General features: G+C 49.1%; 1 protein-coding gene across 3 annotated transcripts in view; it reads right to left on the reverse strand.

The window, feature by feature from the left end:
* Window positions 1-21,952, reverse strand: part of LOC144773645 (uncharacterized) — a 108,575-nt gene that overhangs the window by 72,283 nt on the left and 14,340 nt on the right. For 2 of the 3 annotated variants that reach the window (XM_078658796.1, XM_078658794.1), the window contains exon 2: window positions 2,546-2,635. The exons of the other annotated variant lie outside the window; for it this stretch is intronic. In XM_078658796.1, coding sequence (XP_078514922.1) covers window positions 2,546-2,635 — 90 coding nt within the window. The remainder of the gene's footprint in view (window positions 1-2,545; window positions 2,636-21,952) is intronic. 3 annotated transcript variants of the gene reach the window in all.

Here is a 21,952-nt window from a genome sequence, read left to right on the forward strand (position 1 = left end):
CACCTTGCACGTCCCTGTGGCACTCGGTAAATCTGGAGTAACGCAACAGTAATGCAAAACTAAAGTCAGATTTACTGAGCCACGCATGGCCCCCTTGCACGTCCCTGTGGGGCTCGGTAAATCTGGACTAACGCAAGACAGCAGAAGTTGCAGCTTTCATTACTCTGCCCATGGAGGCGTTCCATGGGTGGAGTCACATCCGCCATGAATGTAGGCGCAGTCCCAGATTTGAAATGAGTGTTAGACCTGGGAATATGTCAAAATGTGATGCCTTCACAAGGGAGCTGTAACGAGGAGAAATATCTTGATTTTTCCTTGACTTTTATTTCTATTACTATGCGTGCTGCATTCATGAGGAAAAGCATCAGGTGTCCCTTCCAGCCCCAAAACAATCCTGCTTAGAAAGCAGGCACACTTGCAGCATGATGCAAAGCAGCCTTCACTGCGCTAGACAGCCAAAAGCACACCAGTGCAAGGAAAGGACTGGAATGCACCATATAATGTTATATATGGGGCATTCCTGCCCTCTCCCTTTTAGGCGGTGCGGCGCCGCAAATTAGCTGCTGCGTTGCCTGAAAAATGTAATCATTTCGTTCTTGAGGGGAGTGGCATCAATTATTGCGATGTCATCAGGCTCAAGGTCATGTTGCATTACTTTCTGGGATTCAAAGTCATATAATGTCACTTCCTGTGATATCATTGACGTGAAAGGGTGTGTGATGTCACTTCCTGTGATATCATTGATCTCAAAGGGTGTGTGATGTCACTTCCTGTCATATAATTGTTGTCAAAGGGTGTGTGATGTCACTTCCTGTGATATCAATGATGTCAAAGGGTGTGTGATGTCACTTCCTGTGATATCATTGATCTCAAAGGGTGTGTGATGTCACTTCCTGTCATATCATTGATCTCAAAGGGTGTGTGATGTCACTTCCTGTCATATCATTGTTGTCAAAGGGTGTGTGATGTCACTTCCTGTGCTATCACTGATCTCAAAGGGTGTGTGATGTCACTTCCTGTGATATCATTGTTGTCAAAGGGTGTGTGATGTCACTTCCTGTTACATCATTAATGTCAAAGGGTGTGTGATGTCACTTCCTGTGCTATCATTGATCTCAAAGGGTGTGTGATGTCACTTCCTGTGATATCATTGTTGTCAGAGGGTGTGTGTGATGTCACTTCCTCTGATATCATTGATCTCAAAGGGTGTGTGATGTCACTTCCTGTGCTATCACTGATGTCAAAGGGTGTGTGATGTCGCTTCCTGTGATATAATTGATGTCAAAGGGTGTGTGATGTCACTTTCACTAACCCTGGTATTTCAGGGGATCACCGTCCAGAGCAGCCCTGTTTATCAGAACTGACCACGCGCCTAAAAACGGACGGATATGTGATCTGATACTCGGTGTGTGGAGCTGGGATATATTTGGGGCACTAAAGCCATAAATTGTGACCTCGAGGCTGTGGAGCCGGAGGGCATCTGTAGGCATTACCTACACCCACCCTTGTCTCCGCAGGGGTGGGGTTGGGACTGCAGCCTGACATGTGCCTTCTCCACACTTCCTTCTGTGCAGTCAGTCTTTCATTAGACTGAGTGTCCCCTGTGCCCTGGCAGGGGGGCTGCTTGGATGTAATGACGCTGTACTTGTGTAAGCTGGCTTCAGGGCACTTTAAACCCAGCCCGCTGGGAGCTGTCCCTGGATCTGCACCAGAGGCCCCGCGGGGGCTGCTTACGTACATTAACTCTTTCACCTCCTAATGAATACCTGGTTTACTCTCTAAACACAATTTAAAGGTGTGATAACAACTTCCACACATCAGTTTAAGATCAGTGTGGCTTTCAGTTGTTTCTGAGGCATACCACCAATTGACATTTTGAAAAACCTACACGTGATTTATTAAATCGTAAAGCAAACCAAAAAAATGCTCTTTTAAAATTTCTTTGGGATTCTGCTAAAATGTTGTTTATTTTAATTTGGCTGATTTCATATATATTGGGATGTCCCTGTCTAAGACATCATTGTGAATTAAATATGCTAACTTGTCCCATTGCTATAGTTCCCAGGACTTGTGTCCAGTGTTAATGTAGTTATGTGTTCCTGTGCTTTTGAATTCAGCAGCACCATTAGTCGGGTTTGCTTTAAACTGCCAACAAACATCACCTGACTTAAATAGTAATATTGCCCTTCATATACACAACAAATACAATAAATATACAAATAAGACTATACCATAGTTATATATTAATGCACACTATAAACAAAATATGTACAACTGACACACCATGTTTGATCATCTTAGCCAACGCTGTGTGTCCAGTGATCAGTCTCATAATATCCCATCACATCACATGCCTCCATTTTACTATAAGACACTGGTGCATTAAAGCTTTATTGCATCAGATAAAGGCTCAAGGCAGCATCACAGCCCAGGGTGGGACCCTCACAACCCTTGGGAGGGGGAATCCACCATGGGAGGACCACAAGACTTGCTGCCAGCCTCCTCTTCTGAAGTTGGCCATTTCCTATCATGTGTCAATACTTACTTGGTTTGCACACATGTCCACAGCCACTGCTTACGCAGGTCCCACCATCAGGACAAGGTTCTCCTGGTGTACACATTTCAACGCACAGTCCTGTTTGGAGAATAGAGAAATACAGCAGTATGAATAGACATTAATAACATGTTAAAAACCTGTGAGTGCCCCATTTTGTCACCATAGTAATGAAATAGCATCTTAATGCCTGAAGATGATCACGAGTAATAGCAGGCGGGAGTCGATACGCCATTCCCTCAGAGCCGTGAACCTTCACTGACTTTTCTCAACACCGAAATCCAAATCCCACCTGCCTCATTCTGAATCCACCCCCTAGAGAGAAACCCTCCCTTGGGATGTTCCAGACTCAAATATGAACAACAAGTCACCAAAATGGCGGCTGTACAAGAAGTGACATAATCTATGCTTCGGGACTCATGACATCAGCTGTCTCCCCCGACTCTTAGGCCCTAAGCATGAAGTAGTGTCCTACTTGATGCAGAAGGGACTAGAGAAGGACAAACGGATCAAATTGTATAAGGTAAACTGTGCTCAGAAAGACAGTGTCCTTTCCCTTCATGCCTCTGGTGTCCTGACCTCAGAGAAGGGACAGCAAGGCTGGTGCCAGGGTTTAAAACGCTAATGCATGGGTAGAATCGCCTGCCTTTGATTGGTGACCTAGCGCTCAGATCAGATGATGCCCCCCTCGTATGGACAGCTGGGCAGGGCGTTCACCTCAAGCTCCCTATGACTCATCTCCCCGCTCTGCGGAACTCTGGGTCCTGCCATGCGATCACCAGGTATGGAGTGTAGGAAGGTGGATATCTGACTATGGTTATCCCCAAACTTTTTGCCTAGTGTTTAGCTGGTTTTTGACTTAGTTGGCCTGGGATCCTGCTAATAAGGGCCCCAGGCTAATAGCTCTCTCCCTAAAATGGACTCCATGTACCTTAGGTACCTACCAATGCACTCCAAGTGCAGTACCAATTGGAACAGGATCACCCTGTGAGCCCCTGTACTAGTGTACCATAGGTACCCAGGGCATTGGTGTATCTGAGGCCTACCAGGGGCTGAAGCATGTATTATGCCACCCCTGGACTGGCCTATCAATTTGACACAACTGGCTGATCACTCAGCTGGGGTAAGTTGGTGTAACCACCTCTTACTTAGGTGTAGTATACCTATACCTAACCTTAAATAGAACATATGTAAACCTATAAGTCACTCCTATGGCAGGCCTTAACAATCCTGAAGGCAGAGTGATTGGTTTTATGTGAGATGGTGCTCTGGCATGAGCTGAGCCTGTCTGCAGCTTTCGGAACCATGTCCTTTAGCTGTTTCTAGGTATTGCCATACCATATACTCTTAAGTGCATTATGAACCTCCCGGTTAAATGCAAAGTCTGGTTTGGCTTTACCAAAACATGTCGAGTAAGGTGTCATACGAATTGGAATACTAACCGCTCGCCAATTCTGGCGATGGGGTTAGCATTCCACCCTTCTAGAGGGAAACAACATGTACCTAACCTGAACCCCGGTTAAACTTAAACACAGCCTCAGTGTTCACAAAATGGACGCTGCCACTGCGACACAAGTCTGCCCTCCTGATGCTGGGAGTCCTTCCAGCTTGGGAGACGTGGACAAAGGGTTTCCTGTCAGGGGAGGTGCTAGCACCACCCCAGACAGGATTTTGTGTATTGGTCAGGCAGGGCTTGAAAGGAACTAGACATGCTTGGGGCACACAAGGTGTCCCCTGCATATGCCAGTTCAAACCGGTGCTGGGGCCTCCCAGCCCCAGCTCTGGCGCTAAACTGGACAAAGGAAAGGGGTGTAACCACCCCCCTTCCTGGTCCCACCCATCGGAGGGATCTAGCAGGTAGTCCAGCCCCTAAAATCAGTTTAAAGGTAGGATCTGTGTCCTAGGACTTCAGACATCCTGAAATCAACTTACAAGAAGAAGAAGACGGGTACTTCGACATTCTGCTGCACAGAAGACTGAAGAAAAATCTCCCTTGTGGTCAAGGAGTGACCACCCTGCACAAGCAGGCACCACCCAGCGAATCGACGTCTGCTGTGCTGCCGCCTCCCGCCGGAGCCCGAGCCCAGAGACTGACAAGAACTGGACATCCAGACCTCTCACAGTCTGTTCCACAGTCCCTGCAAAGAAGGGACCCGTGGAGGCACCGAGTCACGTGGAGCCAGACATCTTGGAAGACACCCGAAGAGCTGACAGCACAACAACCGAGGCTCCCTCCAAGTTGTGCTTGGGGTTCTGAGAAGCCCGAACCCCAAGAAGCATTTGCACCAAAGGTGAGCCCTTCAGCATCTCCACGATCTGCGTGGAGCCCTTCTGCACTTTTCCACTTGACGCTCCTACCCGGTCACTGGTCCGTTGGCTAGAGGCCATCTTGGCGACGAAATTTGAAATCAACACTGCTAGTCTGGTTGCTCCAGACTGGCCCCTGCTTCCATCCAAAGGAGCAGCCCCTCTGACCTTGCTGGTCAGAGTAAGAAGCTTTTATCGATTCCTGCCACTCTTGCCATTGCCAAGGCTTGTTTGCTTCCATTGAGTCGCCGACACCGCCGACAGTGAGAGCCTGCGTGGGACAGCTTGTGAACCGACTCCTAGATGTCGTTGATCTTCAGAGACCACGTGGCTGCAGAGACAAGCTACACCTCTTCACCTGTTTGCACCCGACATCGCCTGGTTCCTTCCTGGTTCCTCGCCGGTCACTGGCTAGTGACTTTGAACACTGTCCCCTCTGCTTACAGGTCCTCTACTCTTCATATACCCCCTGGGATCCACCGGAACTCTTCTGCCTCGACCGCCTGCAGCATTTTCATCTCCAGGCTCCATTGAAACAACCAGACGAACCCGACACGATTTGAACCCTATGCACCCGCTTCCTGTGGGTGAGGTAACACTGGCACTCCTGTGCACATTTGTAGGTTTACATCACTAGTGTCTAGTTCCTAAGTCTGAAGTTCGTGCTCGATCCAGAAGTTCCTCTCTTAAGTAACTTTACAACTTTTACGCACCCATTCTAAGTCTATGGGAAGCCGCCTCCATTTCCAGCACTGCACACGCGGCCTGTGGACCTCCTGGTCACTAACCACTGTTAGCTCCTTGTAGGCCTAGCGATTCTAGAGGCACTAGGCCTTTTCCTTTCCAGAGTGGTGGTTCTTATACCACTATTTTAGTATATGGTTTAGGGGCCACCTGGCCTATCCATATAAAGTGCAACTTTTGTATAATGTGATACTTGCTTGTATAACGATTTGTGCTCCTGTGCTCATAAAGAGTTTAGGGGATACTTTGAGTAATAAATACATATATATTTTGAATATATATCTGTTTAGTGTCCTTTCATTGGTATAAAGGGGGATTATATGTGGTAATACAGCTTGCTTAACACGCCAAAACGAGTTTAGCCTAAAGACTGCTTAGCCCACGCTACCAATAGGGCAGCTGGTCCAAAGGTTGACTTACAACCACACCATAAGGGATCCTTGGCATGGTACAAGGTGGTCACTTTTAACTAAGTGAACATCATATACCAGGCCAACTTCTCACATTGGTGAGCAGCGGTTGGGATTTGAGCTTGCTGTTGTTTTACCACTGTAATTTCTTTTATTATCAATTGAAAGATCATACAGGTACCTTTAGGTACATATAAAACAAGGTAGTTATATACTTAAGTTCTACTGAGCTTAGTTGTTGTAGAGTAAAGGGAGTAGTACAACTACTAGATAGGGTCAGTAGGTAAACACAAGTGTAGGTAGATTGCAACACATCCACCCACACTAAGAGCAATGGCTGGGGCAGAGGGGTCCAACGTACCCATTTCTGTTGAAGGTGACCTACAGAAGGCACCATCCAGATTTGCTATACTCAATCACAAAGAGCTGAGGCAGTTGGCTACTTCCAGGAAATTGAAACAGACTCAGAATCCTACTTCTGCAGAACTCAGAATACTTTTAGATGAGTATGAGGACCAAAAGGCCCTCAAAAAGGCTTCCAAGTTAGGCCCCTCAGGGACTGCAACAGGAGGCCCCCCTCAGAAGATGCTACTGAAGCACCTCTCCCTGAACACCTCCCCTTAGATCAAGTCTTAGATGATGAGGATCTTGAAGAGGATGAGAATGAGGGTGAAGATGAGGATCTAGAAAGTAGTGATTCAGATGAGGGAGGCAGAACTAGTCCAATACCTAGCATAGGCTATGGTCCAGTTCAACCTAGGGCATTTGGGCCTGGAGGAGGATTCATCCCCTTCAGCCTCCCAAATGGACCTAACCAGGAGCCCAGAAGGCAGAGGAACCACTCGGGTGAATCCAATGCTTCCCAGGCTTCTAAAGGCTCTCAAGGTCATACCAGGAAAAGGATGACCACTCCTCAGTGGAGAGAACATGAGGCCAACATGAGAGAGGCTGCACTTAAGATCCAGAAAAGGGAACTAGAAGTGGCTTTGACTCAAGAAAAGCTTGACAAAGCCAGGCAGTCTAAAAATAGTGGAGTAAAACCCACTGGTGGCAGCATTGTCCCAAGGGACAAAGATAGGGCCTTTGATAATAGGAACCTGTCCAAGATTGTGCCCCCCTACAAAGCTGGGGATGATATCCACAAGTGGATAACTGCTCTTGAGAGAGCCTGCAAAGTACAGCAGGTTCATGAGGACCAGTGGGCAGCAATCTTATGGCTCTCCTTTGAAGGTAGAGGCAGAGATAGACTCCTCACTGTTAGAGAAGAGGATGTCAGAAACTACAGAGTCCTGAAGAGTGTCCTTGTTGATGGGTTAGGCTTAACCACTGAACAATACAGGTTAATGTTCAGAGATACCCAAAAGACACAGACTCAGGACTGGTCTGAATTTGTTGAGTGTGCCACTAAGGCTCTGGAAGGTTGGTTGCTGGGAAGTAAGGTTACAGACTATACAGGATTGTATAATTTAATTATGAGAGAGCAAATCTTAAATAATTGTCAGAACCAGTTACTACATCAGCACCTGGTGGACTCTGATCTGACCTCTCCACACGAATTGGGTAAGAGGGCAGACAAATGGGTCAGAACCAGGGTTAGGCCTAAGAACCAGGGTGGTGACCAAAAGAAAGAGACTACCAAGCCTCAAGAGAAAGGTGGGGATAAATCCAAAGTGAAGACTTCCCCAGGGCCCCAAAATTCCAACAAGGGTGGTGGGACCCAGAACACTTCCTCTGAACAGAAGAAACCTTATTGCCATACCTGCAAACAGGTATGCCACTGGAAGACTGACAGCAGTTGCCCAAAGGCCAAAAATAAGGAAAACATTCCCCCCAGTAATACCCCCAAACCTCCTGTTACTGTTAGCAGTAAGCCCCCAGGTGGTGGCAGTGCCCCCCACTAAAGTGGCTGGGTATACTAGGGGAAAACAGGTGGACTCTGGCCTACCCAGGTCCCCTACCAGTTCTGACTCTGAGGATGGCATGGGGTTTGCCAACTTCAGTGATTGTCCCAACACTTTGGGCAAGTACAGGCAGGAGCCCCATATTAATGGACAGAAAGTTGAGGCCTACAGAGACACAGGGGCCAGTATCACCATGGTGGTCGACCATCTGGTTCCCTCTGCTCAACTTATAGCTGGTTTCACTTATCAGGTAACCGACATTCATGGAGTGAAGAGAAGTCATCCCATGGCAATGATCAATCTCAGTTGGGGAGATGTCTCTGGCCCCAAGCAGGTGGCAGTGACTGACTACCTACCAGTGGATTGCTTGCTAGGAAATGACTTAGAAATCTCAGCCTGGGCTGAGGTGGAGCAAGAGACTCACTCTAAAATGATAGGCTTTCCCAGAAAGGATAGTGGGGATGTAATAGCAACAGCCCCAGTCCAAGCAGAATTCCTCCCTGAAACGGTTGGAAGGGCTGTGGTAGCCACAGCCCAGGCTCAGACAGACTTCCCTGAACAGGTTAGCAGGGCTGTGACAGTCACAGCCCTAACACAGACTGAGTGCCTCCCTGAAAAGGTTGGCAGGGCTGTAATGGTCTCAGCCGAAACTCAAACATATTTTAGTGAAGTGAAGCCTGAAACAATGGATCACTCCACACAGACAGAGAGCATTGGGGAGGAAGAAAAGTCTCCCCCCCACCAGACATTAGGTGAGGGTCAGCCTCCTCTGGGAACTGACCCTACCCCTTGTGAAGGAACTGCCCCAGAGGTAGTCAGGCCTAGCCTGGCAGACCCTCTGATGTCAGTGGACCCTTCCAATGTGGGACCCAGTCTGGAGCAGGTAACCTGCCCCTCTCTACCCTGCCTCACTCAGCCCAGGGCTTTGGAGGACAGGGAGGCCAGTGGACCCCAAAGGGCCCACTGCCCCCAGGAACCCCCCCAAAATCAGATTAGGGGCACCGAAACTAGCAGCCCTAGCCAGGTGAAAGTTCTTGAAAGTTTTGAGGAACCCCCCTTAAAATTAACTAGGGACCTTCCCCTGAGGGATTCTGTTGGGCACAGCCAAACCTGGGACTTAAAACCCCCAACTTTGACCTGTCCCTCCAGTAAGCCCACAAAAGGGACCCAACCTCCAGCTTTAGGTAGCCAGAGGTTGACCCTGAGAGCACAGTGCAACTCAGTCACGGAAAGAAAGGCACACATGGTAGAGAGTGACTGGAGGAAGCTGAATCCTACAGAGGAATCTCACTTCAATACTCCACCTCAACACCAGCCTTTAACTTTGCCAAAACACACCACAGGTAGAGATTCCCTTTGGTGGAGACCCTCTGATACCTTTAGGTTGAGGGATTGCTTTGTGGACCATGAGACAGGGGAAAACCAAGCCAGAGCTGGTCCTTCCTTATATGGCCACTTAGGCAATATAGGCTTACCTGGCCTTAACTCCTTTCATTTTTGGGGGGGGGTTGTGTAGGAAGGTGGATATCTGACTATGGTTACTCCCAAACTTTTTGCCTAGTGTTTAGCTGGTTTTTTATTTAGTTGGCCTGGGATCCTGCTAATCAGGTCCCCAGGCTAATTGCTCTCTCCCTAAAATGGACTCCATGTACCTTAGGTACATACCAATGCACTCCAAGTGCAGTACCAATTGGAACTGGATCACCCTGTGAGCCCCTGTACTAGTGTACCATAGGTACCCAGGGCATTGGTGTATCTGAGGCCTACCAGGGGCTGAAGCATGTATTATGCCACCCCTGGACTGCCCTATCAATTTGACACAACTGGCTGATCACTCAGCTGGGGTAAGTTGGTGTAACCACCTCTTACTTAGGTGTAGTATACCTATACCTAATCTTAAATAGAACATATGTAAACCTATAAGTCACTCCTATGGCAGGCCTTAACAATCCTGAAGGCAGAGTGCTTGGTTTTATGTGAGATGGTGCTCTGGCATGAGCTGAGCCTGTCTGCAGCTTTCGGAACCATGTCCTTTAGCTGTTTCTAGGTATTGCCATACCATATACTCTTAAGTGCATTATGAACCTCCCGGTTAAATGCAAAGTCTGGTTTGGCTTTACCAAAACATGTCGAGTAAGGTGTCATACGAATTGGAATACTAACCGCTCGCCAATTCTGGCGATGGGGTTAGCATTCCACCCTTCTAGAGGGAAACGACATGTACCTAACCTGAACCCCGGTTAAACTTAAACACAGCCTCAGTGTTCACAAAATGGACGCTGCCACTGCGACACAAGTCTGCCCTCTTGCTGCTGGGAGTCCTTCCAGCTTGGGAGACGTGGACAAAGGGTTTCCTGTCAGGGGAGGTGCTAGCACCACCCCAGACAGGATTTTGTGTATTGGTCAGGCAGGGCTTGAAAGGAACTAGACATGCTTGGGGCACACAAGGTGTCCCCTGCATATGCCAGTTCAAACCGGTGCTGGGGCCTCCCAGCCCCAGCTCTGGCGCGAAACTGGACAAAGGAAAGGGGGTGTAACCACCCCCCTTCCTGGTCCCACCCATAGGAGGGACCTAGCAGGTAGTCCAGCCCCTAAAATCAGTTTAAAGGTAGGAGCTGTGTCCTAGGACTTCAGACATCCTGAAATCAACTTACAAGAAGAAGAAGACAGGTACTTCGACATTCTGCTGCACAGAAGACTGAAGAAAAATCTCCCTTGTGGTCAAGGAGTGACCACCTTGCACAAGCAGGCACCACCCAGCGAATCAACATCTGCTTTGCCGCCACCTCCCGCCGGAGCCCGAGCCCAGAGACTGACAAGAACTGGACCTCCAGACCTCTCACAGCCCGATCCACAGTCCCTGCAAAGAAGGGACCCGTGGAGGCACTAAGTCACGTGGAACCAGCCATCTTGGAAGACACCCGAAGAGCTGACAGCACAACAACCAAGGCTCCCTCCGAGTTGTGCTTGGGGTCCTGAGAATCCCCAGTCCCGAGCAGCATTTGAACCAAAGGTGAGCCCTCCAGCATCTCCACGATCTGCTTGGGGCCCTTCTGCACTTTGCCACTTGATGCGCCTACCCGGTCACTGGTCCGTTGGCTAGTGGCCATCTTGGTGACGAAATTTGAAAGCAACACTGCTGGTCTGGTTGCTCCAGACTGGCCCCTGCTTCCATATAAAGGAGCAGCCCCACTGACCTTGCTGGTCAGAGTAAGAAGCTTTTATCGATTCCTGCCACTCTTGCCGGTGCCAAGGCTTGTTTGCTTCCATCGAGTCGCCGACATCGCCGACAGCGAGAGCCTGGGTGGGTCAGCTCGTGAACCGACTCCTGGATGTCGTCAACCTTCAGTGACCACGTGACTGCAGAGTCAAGCTACACCTCTTCACCTGTTTGCACCCGACATCGCCTGGTTCCTTCCTGGTTCCTCGCCGGTCACTGGCTAGTGACTTTGAACACTGTCCCCTCTGCTTACAGGTCCTCTACTCTTCAGATCCCCCCTGGGATCCACCGGAACTCTTCTGCCTCGACCGCCTGCAGCATTTTCATCTCCAGGCTCCATTGAAACAACCAGACGAACCCGACACGATTTGAACCCTATGCACCCGCTTCCTGTGGTTGAGGTAACACTGGCACTCCTGTGCACATTTGTAGGTTTACATCACTAGTGTCTAGTTCCTAAGTCTGAAGTTCGTGCTCGATCCAGAAGTTCGTCTCTTAAGTAACTTTACAACTTTTACGCACCCATTCTAAGTCTATGGGAAGCCTCCTGCATTTCCAGCACTGCACACGCGGCCTGTGGACCTCCTGGTCACTAACCACTGTTAGCTCCTTTTAGGCCCAGCGATTCTAGAGGCTCTAGGCCTTTTCCTTTCCAGAGTGGTGGTTCTTATACCACTATTTTAGTATATGGTTTTAGGGGCCATCTGGCCTATCCATATAAAGTGCAACTTTTGTATATTGTTATACTTGCTTGTTTAACGATTTGTGCTCCTGTGCTCATAAAGAGTTTAGGGGATACTTTGAGTAATAAATACATATATATTTTGAATATATATCTGTTTGGTGTCCTTTCATTGGTATAAAGGGGGATTATATGTGGTAATACAGCTTGCTTAACACGGCAAAACGAGTTTAGCCTAAAGACTGCTTAGCCCACGCTACCACTAGGGCAGCTGGTCCAAAGGTTGACTTACAACCACACCATAAGGGTTGCTTGGCATGGTACAATGTGGTCACTTTTAACTAAGTGAACATCATATACCAGGCCAACTTCTCACATGGAGCTCTTGCTAAAAGACACAAGGTGCAGCGACCCAAGACCAGCTATGAGGAAAAGCGATGGTGATGGGTGGAATGTGGGAATTCATCTCTGCATTTGGTAATTACTGGGGCTACATTTCAGACCGTTGTTTTTTGTCACTCTCCTACTTTAGACACAGATTAGGTATATGTAAATCAGTCTTGGTTCTGCTCCAATAGGAACAGTCTACCCTTTACTGCCAGGCCAGGTCCATCTTACAGGAAATGCAAGATAACCCAGACCAGTTTTGACCTGTGTTGGCTTCATAATGTGATGGTTTAAAGGTTATCGTGAACCTATGGTTCAAGGTTCAAAGACACTTTATTCGGATAACACTTTATTCGGATAACACTTTATTCGGATAACATCACAGCTACTCAGTGTGAAGGGGGGTTTATGAATGGGAAGGACTAGCAATGGATGTGAAAGGGGTCATTTTGAATGTTGTTTTATGCACAAGTACGAAATGTTATGTATGGTGTTCTTATATAGCGCTGCTATCACCCTACATGTATCTTGGCGCTCAGACAAGAATTAACGATTATACCCACAGTTCCAGATTAGAAGAGATAAGCTAGCCCCTAGGGAAGAGTAAGGTGTGAGAAGTTGGCCTGATAGGTGATGTTTCCAATTCTGGAACCACTGGTTATCAGACCAAACAATCCCTTATGGTGTCTGGTTGTAAGTCAACCTTATTAGACAAGCTATACTAGGGGTAGCATGGACTAAGCAGCCTAAAGGCTGAACTTAAGAGGTCGTGTTAAGCGAGCTGTTTTACCACATACAATCCTGTAATATCAAATGAAAGGACACCACACAAGTATATATTATAAAAATATATGTATTTATTACTCACAATAATCCCCAGTACTCTTTATGAACAAAGGGGCACAAGCGTTAAATCAAAAGCACAGTATAACATACAAAGTTGCACAAATATGGATGAGGGCGAGGGGCCACTCAGACCATATACTAAACAAGTGGTATAAGAGATACCAATCGAACAGTGGTTAGGCCTAGGGCCTAGGGAATCGCTGGGAGCAGTCGGGACAAGCAATGCTGAAGTCGGGAAAAGCCCGCGGGATTCGGGTGCAGTGCAGAAAGCGCACGCATGCACCAATGTTAACCAATGGTGCGTACAAGTTACAAAGTTAGAGTTAAAGGACACTTCCGCTGAACCTAGAGGAACAAAACTTAAGACACAGACCCTAGAGGTGTGTACCAGTGTGGGAACACCGGCGTTGCAATGTTACCTCACCCACAGGAAGCGGGTGCACAGGGTCGAAGTTGAGTCGGGTTTCGTCACGCCGGCTCTTGGTGCTTGGAGCTGAAAGGGCTGCAGGCAGGGTGAAAGAGAAGTGTCCGGTGGAGTCCAAGGGCGGACTCAATTCGAAAAGTACCTGAAAGCAGAGGGGACAGAGTCTGGGTCACTCAGCAGTGACCAGGGTGGAACCAGGACGGAACCAGGCAATGTCGGGCGCAATCAGGTGGTCGTCGAGGAGCTTCTCTCCGCTGTCACGTGGGCCCCGGGGCATCTACGACGTCCAGGAGCGGGTCACGATCTGTCCCACGCAGGCTCTCGCCGTCGGCGCTGTCGGCTTCAAGATTGGAGCAAACAACACTTGGCAAAAGCAATCCACGCGGAACCGGGAGATTGCTTCTCACTCGAACCAGGAGGGTCAGAGTGGGGGCTCCTTTTCAGGGGAGCTGGTGCAAATCTGGAGCTACCAGAATCGCAGGTCGAATTTCAAGTTTCGTTGGCACAGGGGCCACGAGCCGGCTGGCAAGTGACCGGGCCAACGCGTTGAGCCAAAGGAAGCAGAAGGGCCCCACGCAGCACTCGTCGAGTGTGGAGGGCTGAACTTCGGTGCAAGAGTGGCTCAGGGTTGGGGCTTCTCAAACCCCGGTGTACAGCTTCGAGGGTCACTCGTGGGCTGCACGGTCAGCGTCTCGTGGTCTTTCCAAGATGGCGTGCCCCACGCTTCCAGTCGCCTCCACGGGTCTCAGCTCTGCAGGGACTGTGGATCGGGCTGTTAGAAGGCAGGCAAGCTTGATCTCGTCGATCTCTGTCGCTCGAGTTCCGGCGGGAACTGCGACAAAGCAGACGTCGATGGCTGGATGGTGCCTGTTTGCACAGGGTGGTCACTCCTTGACCACAAGGGAGATTCTTCAGTCTTCTACGTTGAGTAGGATGTCAAAGGGTCCAGAGTTTCGTTTCTTATGTTTCATCAGGATAATCTGAAGTGCATTGGCACTGCTCCCACTCTTATTCGAATCTGGGGGGCTGGATTACCTGCTAGGTCCCCTCCTATGGGTGGGACCCAGGAAGGGGGTGGATACACCCCTTTCCTTTGATCCAGGCCGCCCTGGCACGAGGGCTGGAGTGCCCCAGAACCGGTTTGGCCGGATTATGCAAGGGGCAGCCTTGTGCTCCCCATGCAGTGTCTGGTTTCTTTCAAACCTCCCTGCTACAATCCACTATCTCCTGTCTGGGGGGGTGTAACACCTCCCTGCGACAGGAAACCCTTTGTCCAGGCCCCATTTGGCTGAGTTTCGGTCAGCTTCAGGGGGTCAGACTCGTGTCTGTGGCAGAGGCATCCATTTTGTGGATCCAAGGTCCTTTTCGAAATTAACCGCATTTAAGTAAAGTAACATGTCTTACCCCTCTAGAGGGGTGGAATGCTATCCCCGTCGCCAGAACTGGCGAGGGGATAGTATTCCAAATCGTATGACACCTTACACGACATGTTTTGATAAAGCCAAACCAAAGTTGCTATATAACCGCGAGGATTATAATGCACTTAAGAGTATATGGTATGGCATTATCCTGAAACAGCTTAGGGAGTTGTTCCCGACAGCTGCAGACAGGCTCAGCTCATGCTAGAGCTCCATCTCACATTAAACCACGCACTCTGCCTCCAGGATTGATGAGGCCTTCCATAGGAGTGGCTCACAGGTTTATATGTGTCCAGATATAGGTTTAGATATAGGTATACTATATCTAAGTAAGGGGTGATTACACCACCTTACCCCAGCTGAGTGATCAGCCAGTTGTGTCAATTTAAGAACCAGCCAGGGGTGGCAAAAGATATGCTGCAGCCCCTGGTAGGCCTTGGTGGCTCCTATGCCCTGGGCACCTATAGTGCATTATACAGGGGCTGACAAGGAGTCCTTTTACAATTGTGGTATGTACCTAGGGTACATGGAATCCATTTTACAGAGAGAGCAGATGGCCTGGGGCCCTGATTAGCAGGGAACCAGGTCAACTAAGTCAAAAACCAGCTAAACACAAGGCAAAAAATCTGGGGTAACCATAGTCAGGTAGCCACCTTCCTACACAACCCCCCCCCCCCAAACGAAAGGAGATAAGGCTATCCTTGGCCAGGTAAGCCTATATTGCCTGAGTGGCCATATAAGGAAGTACCTGCACTAGCATGGGTACCCCCTGTCTCATGGTCCACTAAGCAGTCCCTCACCCTTGGGGTATTAGAGGGTCTCCACCATAGGGAATCACTACCTTGGGTGTGTTTATGCAAAGTTAAATGCTGGTTTGGATATGGAGTATTGAAGCGAGGCTCCACTAATTTAGGGCTCAGCTTCCTCCAATTATCTTCCACCATGCGTGCCTTTCTTTCTTTAACTGAGTTGCACTGTGCTCTCAGGGTCAGCCTCTGGCTACCTAAAGCTGGAGGCTGGGTCCCTCTGTTTGGCTTGCTGGAGGGACAGTTCAGGTTTGGGCCCTTTGGGTCCCAGGTTTGGCTGTGCCCAACAGAATCCATCTGTGGGAGGTCCCTAACTACTTTTAAGGGGGCTCCCTCAGGAGTTTTTAAAGTTTTCACCTTACTAGGGCTACTAGTTTTGGTGCCCCTAATCTGTTGATGGGGGTGCTTTATTTGACAGGGGGCCCTCTGGGTCTCACTGTCCTTCTTGTCCTCTGCAGCCCTGGGCTGACTAAGGCAAGGTAGAGAGGGACAGGTTACCTGCTCCAGACTGGGTCCCACCTGAGAAGGGACCACTGACATCAGAGGCTCGGTCAGGCTAGGCCCAACCACCTCTGGGGCAGTTCCTTCATCAGGGGTAAGATCAGTTCCCTGAGGAGGCTGATCCTTTCCTAAAGTCTGGTGAGGGGGAGATTTCTCGTCCTCCTCTGTGCTCTCAGTTTGTGTGAAGTTATCCATCATTTCAGGTTTCACAACACACATATCAGTTTGAGTTTGGGCTGTGGCCATCACAGCCCCACCAACCTTTTCAGGAGGGGACTCAGTTTGGGCTTCTGCTGTTATCATAACAGCTTTGCTATTCTGTTCAGGAAGAGCTTTTGCTAAAGATGGGGCAGAGAGTTGCTCAGCCCTACCAACCTTTTCAGGAAGGACATCTTGAATTGGGACTGTAGCCATTACAGCCCCACTAACCTTTCCATTGGAATTTACCATTCTAGAATGGGTTTCCTGTTCAACCTCAGCCCAGGCTGAGATTTCCAAATCATTACCAAGTAGACAGTCCACAGGCAAGTTTGATGACACTGCCACTCTCTTTGGACCAGTGACACCTCCCCAGCTGAGACTTACTACTGCCATGGGATGATTTGTTTGGATGCCATCAATGTTTGTGACCTGGCATGTGGCACCAGGTAAAAGTTGCTTAGAGGGGACTATACAATCAGCCACCATGGTGATGCTAGCCCCTGTGTCTCTAAAAGCTTCAACTTTCAAACCATTGATGATGGGTTCTTGTCTATATTTGCTCAAAGTATTTGGGCAATCAGAGAAGTTGGCAAACCCCATGCCAGTCTCATAAACAAGATTATTTGGGGATGGGGACCTGGATAGGCCAGGGTCCTCCTGGGCTCCAAAAGTAAACCCACCCAGATTCCTGGGTGTGCTCCCACTTCCTGGGTGATTACTGCTGACAGTAACAGGAGGTGCTGGAGCTGGCTTTGGAGGTATATTCTCTTTATTGCCATTCTTGGGACAACAGTTGTCTGTTTTGTAATGCCCAACCTGCTTACAGACATGGCAATAGGGCTTTTTCTCAGTTGAAGAAGTGTCTTGGGACCCACCCCCATTCTTGGAGTTTTGGGGCCCTGGGGAAGTCTTTTCCTTACTTTTATCCCCACCCTTTTCTTGAGGCTTGGTAGACTCCTTCTTCTGGTTACTGTCCTGATTCTTAGGCCTAATCCTGGTTCTGACCCATTTATCTGCCCTCTTTCCCAATTCTTGGGGAGGGGTCAAATCTGAGTCCACCAGGTGCTGGTGTAAGAGCTGGTTCTGACAATTACTTAGGATCTGCTCCCTCATAATCAAATTATACAATCCTGTGAAGTCATGTACTTTGCTGCCATTTAGCCAACCCTCCAGAGCCTTAGTAGCACAATCTACAAAATCAGTCCAGTCCTGTGTCTGTGTCTTCTGGGTGTCTCTGAACTTCAACCTGTACTGTTCAGTGGTTAAGCCAAACCCATCTATCAGAACACTCTTCAGGACTTTGTAATTGTTTGCATCCTCATGTCTAACAGTGAGGAGCTTATCTCTCCCTTTCTCTGAAAAGGAGTACCATAAGATTGCTGCCCACTGTTCCTCAGGAACCTGCTGTACCATGCAGGCTCTCTCAAGAGCAGTTATCCACTTGTGGATGTCATCCCCTTCCTTGTAGGGGGGCACAAACTTTGTCAGGTTTCTACTATCATAGGACCTGGGTTTCTCTTTAGGAATATTGCTGCCACCAGTGGCATCTAAGCCACACATTTTCTGTTCTCTTGCCAAGGCAAGTCTAGCTTGAGCCAGGGCTACCTCCTCCCTCTCTATCTGGAGTCTGACAGCCCTCATTCTTGCCTCATGCTCTTTTTTCTGAGAAGGGGTCATCCCTCTCTGAGATTCTCTTGAGGCACTAGAAATATGACAGTCCCCTGCTGGAGATCTCACTCTTCTGTTGCCTGGGAGAATGTTATAGGGTCTGGGGAGGTGCTGGCCCTCTCCATTCCCAAGTAGGTTTAAGTTGGCCTGGCTAAGCCTGGCAACTATAACCTGGCTACCCCTCTGATCCTGATCTTCTAGGTCCTCTACATCTGAGTCCTCCTCCTCTTCTACCTCTGGCGGGGTATCAGTTACAGGGGGGTTTACTCCATCTCCTGACTCTAAGGGAACTGCATTCGCCTTTTCTAAGTCATCCTGTTCTAGAATGGCTATCAGGGAAGGACTGGTGGGACTTCTGCCCTTTTTTAACCCTCTTGAGATGCACAAGGCAACCAAGTCTTTGTGGGTTAGTTTGTCATAGCTGGAAGTTGCCTGGGTAAGGTCAACTGTCACAGGAGCAGACCCTGAGGCTTTTCCTGTGTCAGACATGACTCTAGTGTGGTGTAAGTGATGCACCTACCTACACTAAGTGTTTCCCTACTGTACCTTGCTAGTGAGTTGTAGTCAGGGTGTGCTAAACCCTTTAATCTACAACTACTAAGTTCAGTAGAACTTAAATATGCTAAGCTTTTGATTTATATGTACCTAGAGGTACTTGATGTGATCTTTCAATTTGATAAAAGATTGCAATGGTAAAACAACAGCAAGCTCAAATCCGCACCGCTGCTCACCAATGTGAGAAGTTGGCCTGATAGGTGATGTTTCCAATTCTGGAACCACCGGTTATCAGACCAAACAATCCCTTATGGTGTCTGGTTGTAAGTCAACCTTATTAGACAAGCTATCCTAGGGGTAGCATGGACTAAGCAGCCTAAAGGCTTAACTTAAGAGGTCGTGTTAAGCGAGCTGTTTGACCACATACAATCCTGTAATATCAAATGAAAGGACACCACACAAGTATATATTATAAAAATATATGTATTTATTACTCACAATAATCCCCAGTACTCTTTATGAACAAAGGGGCACAAGCGTTAAATCAAAAGCACAGTATAACATACAAAGTTGCACAAATATGGATGAGGGCGAGGGGCCACTCAGACCATATACTAAACAAGTGGTATAAGAGATACCAATCGAACAGTGGTTAGGCCTAGGGCCTAGGGAATCGCTGGGAGCAGTCGGGACAAGCAATGCTGAAGTCGGGAAAAGCCCGCGGGATTCGGGTGCAGTGCAGAAAGCGCACGCATGCACCAATGTTAACCAATGGTGCGTAAAAGTTACAAAGTTAGAGTTAAAGGACACTTCCGCTGAACCTAGAGGAACAAAACTTAAGACACAGACCCTAGAGGTGTGTACCAGTGTGGGAACACCGGCGTTGCAATGTTACCTCACCCACAGGAAGCGGGTGCACAGGGTCGAAGTTGAGTCGGGTTTCGTCACGCCGGCTCTTGGTGCTTGGAGCTGAAAGGGCTGCAGGCAGGGTGAAAGAGAAGTGTCCGGTGGAGTCCAAGGGCGGACTCAATTCGAAAAGTACCTGAAAGCAGAGGGGACAGAGTCTGGGTCACTCAGCAGTGACCAGGGTGGAACCAGGACGGAACCAGGCAATGTCGGGCGCAATCAGGTGGTCGTCGAGGAGCTTCTCTCCGCTGTCACGTGGGCCCCGGGGCATCTACGACGTCCAGGAGCGGGTCACGATCTGTCCCACGCAGGCTCTCGCCGTCGGCGCTGTCGGCTTCAAGATTGGAGCAAACAACACTTGGCAAAAGCAATCCACGCGGAACCGGGAGATTGCTTCTCACTCGAACCAGGAGGGTCAGAGTGGGGGCTCCTTTTCAGGGGAGCTGGTGCAAATCTGGAGCTACCAGAATCGCAGGTCGAATTTCAAGTTTCGTTGGCACAGGGGCCACGAGCCGGCTGGCAAGTGACCGGGCCAACGCGTTGAGCCAAAGGAAGCAGAAGGGCCCCACGCAGCACTCGTCGAGTGTGGAGGGCTGAACTTCGGTGCAAGAGTGGCTCAGGGTTGGGGCTTCTCAAACCCCGGTGTACAGCTTCGAGGGTCACTCGTGGGCTGCACGGTCAGCGTCTCGTGGTCTTTCCAAGATGGCGTGCCCCACGCTTCCAGTCGCCTCCACGGGTCTCAGCTCTGCAGGGACTGTGGATCGGGCTGTTAGAAGGCAGGCAAGCTTGATCTCGTCGATCTCTGTCGCTCGAGTTCCGGCGGGAACTGCGACAAAGCAGACGTCGATGGCTGGATGGTGCCTGTTTGCACAGGGTGGTCACTCCTTGACCACAAGGGAGATTCTTCAGTCTTCTACGTTGAGTAGGATGTCAAAGGGTCCAGAGTTTCGTTTCTTATGTTTCATCAGGATAATCTGAAGTGCATTGGCACTGCTCCCACTCTTATTCGAATCTGGGGGGCTGGATTACCTGCTAGGTCCCCTCCTATGGGTGGGACCCAGGAAGGGGGTGGATACACCCCTTTCCTTTGATCCAGGCCGCCCTGGCACGAGGGCTGGAGTGCCCCAGAACCGGTTTGGCCGGATTATGCAAGGGGCAGCCTTGTGCTCCCCATGCAGTGTCTGGTTTCTTTCAAACCTCCCTGCTACAATCCACTATCTCCTGTCTGGGGGGGTGTAACACCTCCCTGCGACAGGAAACCCTTTGTCCAGGCCCCATTTGGCTGAGTTTCGGTCAGCTTCAGGGGGTCAGACTCGTGTCTGTGGCAGAGGCATCCATTTTGTGGATCCAAGGTCCTTTTCGAAATTAACCGCATTTAAGTAAAGTAACATGTCTTACCCCTCTAGAGGGGTGGAATGCTATCCCCGTCGCCAGAACTGGCGAGGGGATAGTATTCCAAATCGTATGACACCTTACACGACATGTTTTGATAAAGCCAAACCAAAGTTGCTATATAACCGCGAGGATTATAATGCACTTAAGAGTATATGGTATGGCATTATCCTGAAACAGCTTAGGGAGTTGTTCCCGACAGCTGCAGACAGGCTCAGCTCATGCTAGAGCTCCATCTCACATTAAACCACGCACTCTGCCTCCAGGATTGATGAGGCCTTCCATAGGAGTGGCTCACAGGTTTATATGTGTCCAGATATAGGTTTAGATATAGGTATACTATATCTAAGTAAGGGGTGATTACACCACCTTACCCCAGCTGAGTGATCAGCTAGTTGTGTCAATTTAAGAACCAGCCAGGGGTGGCAAAAGATATGCTGCAGCCCCTGGTAGGCCTTGGTGGCTCCTATGCCCTGGGCACCTATAGTGCATTATACAGGGGCTGACAAGGAGTCCTTTTACAATTGTGGTATGTACCTAGGGTACATGGAATCCATTTTACAGAGAGAGCAGATGGCCTGGGGCCCTGATTAGCAGGGAACCAGGTCAACTAAGTCAAAAACCAGCTAAACACAAGGCAAAAAATCTGGGGTAACCATAGTCAGGTAGCCACCTTCCTACATAAGGTCTTCAAGTCCTTCCTGAATTTCAGCAGGCAGTTGGCTACCCTAAGTCCCTGTTGTAGGAAGGTGGATATCTGACTATGGTTACCCCCAAACTTTTTGCCTGGTGTTTAGCTGGTTTTTGACATAGTTGGCCTGGGATCCTGCTATTCAGGGCCCCAGGCTAATTGCTCTCTCCTTAAAATGGACTCCATGTACCTTAGGTACATTACGAATTGGAACTGGTTCACCTTATTGGCCCCTGTAACAGTGTACCCTAGGTACCCAGGGCATAGGTGTTGCCAAGGCCTACCAGGGGCTGCAGCATGTATTGTGCCACCCCTGGCATGGCCTCCATATTTGACACAACTGGCTGATCACTCAGCTGGGGCAAGTTGGTGTAATCACCTCTTGCTTAGGTGTAGTAT

Source organism: Lissotriton helveticus, chromosome 8 (assembly GCF_964261635.1).
Source record: "Lissotriton helveticus chromosome 8, aLisHel1.1, whole genome shotgun sequence".
Taxonomy (NCBI): Eukaryota; Metazoa; Chordata; class Amphibia; order Caudata; family Salamandridae; genus Lissotriton; species Lissotriton helveticus.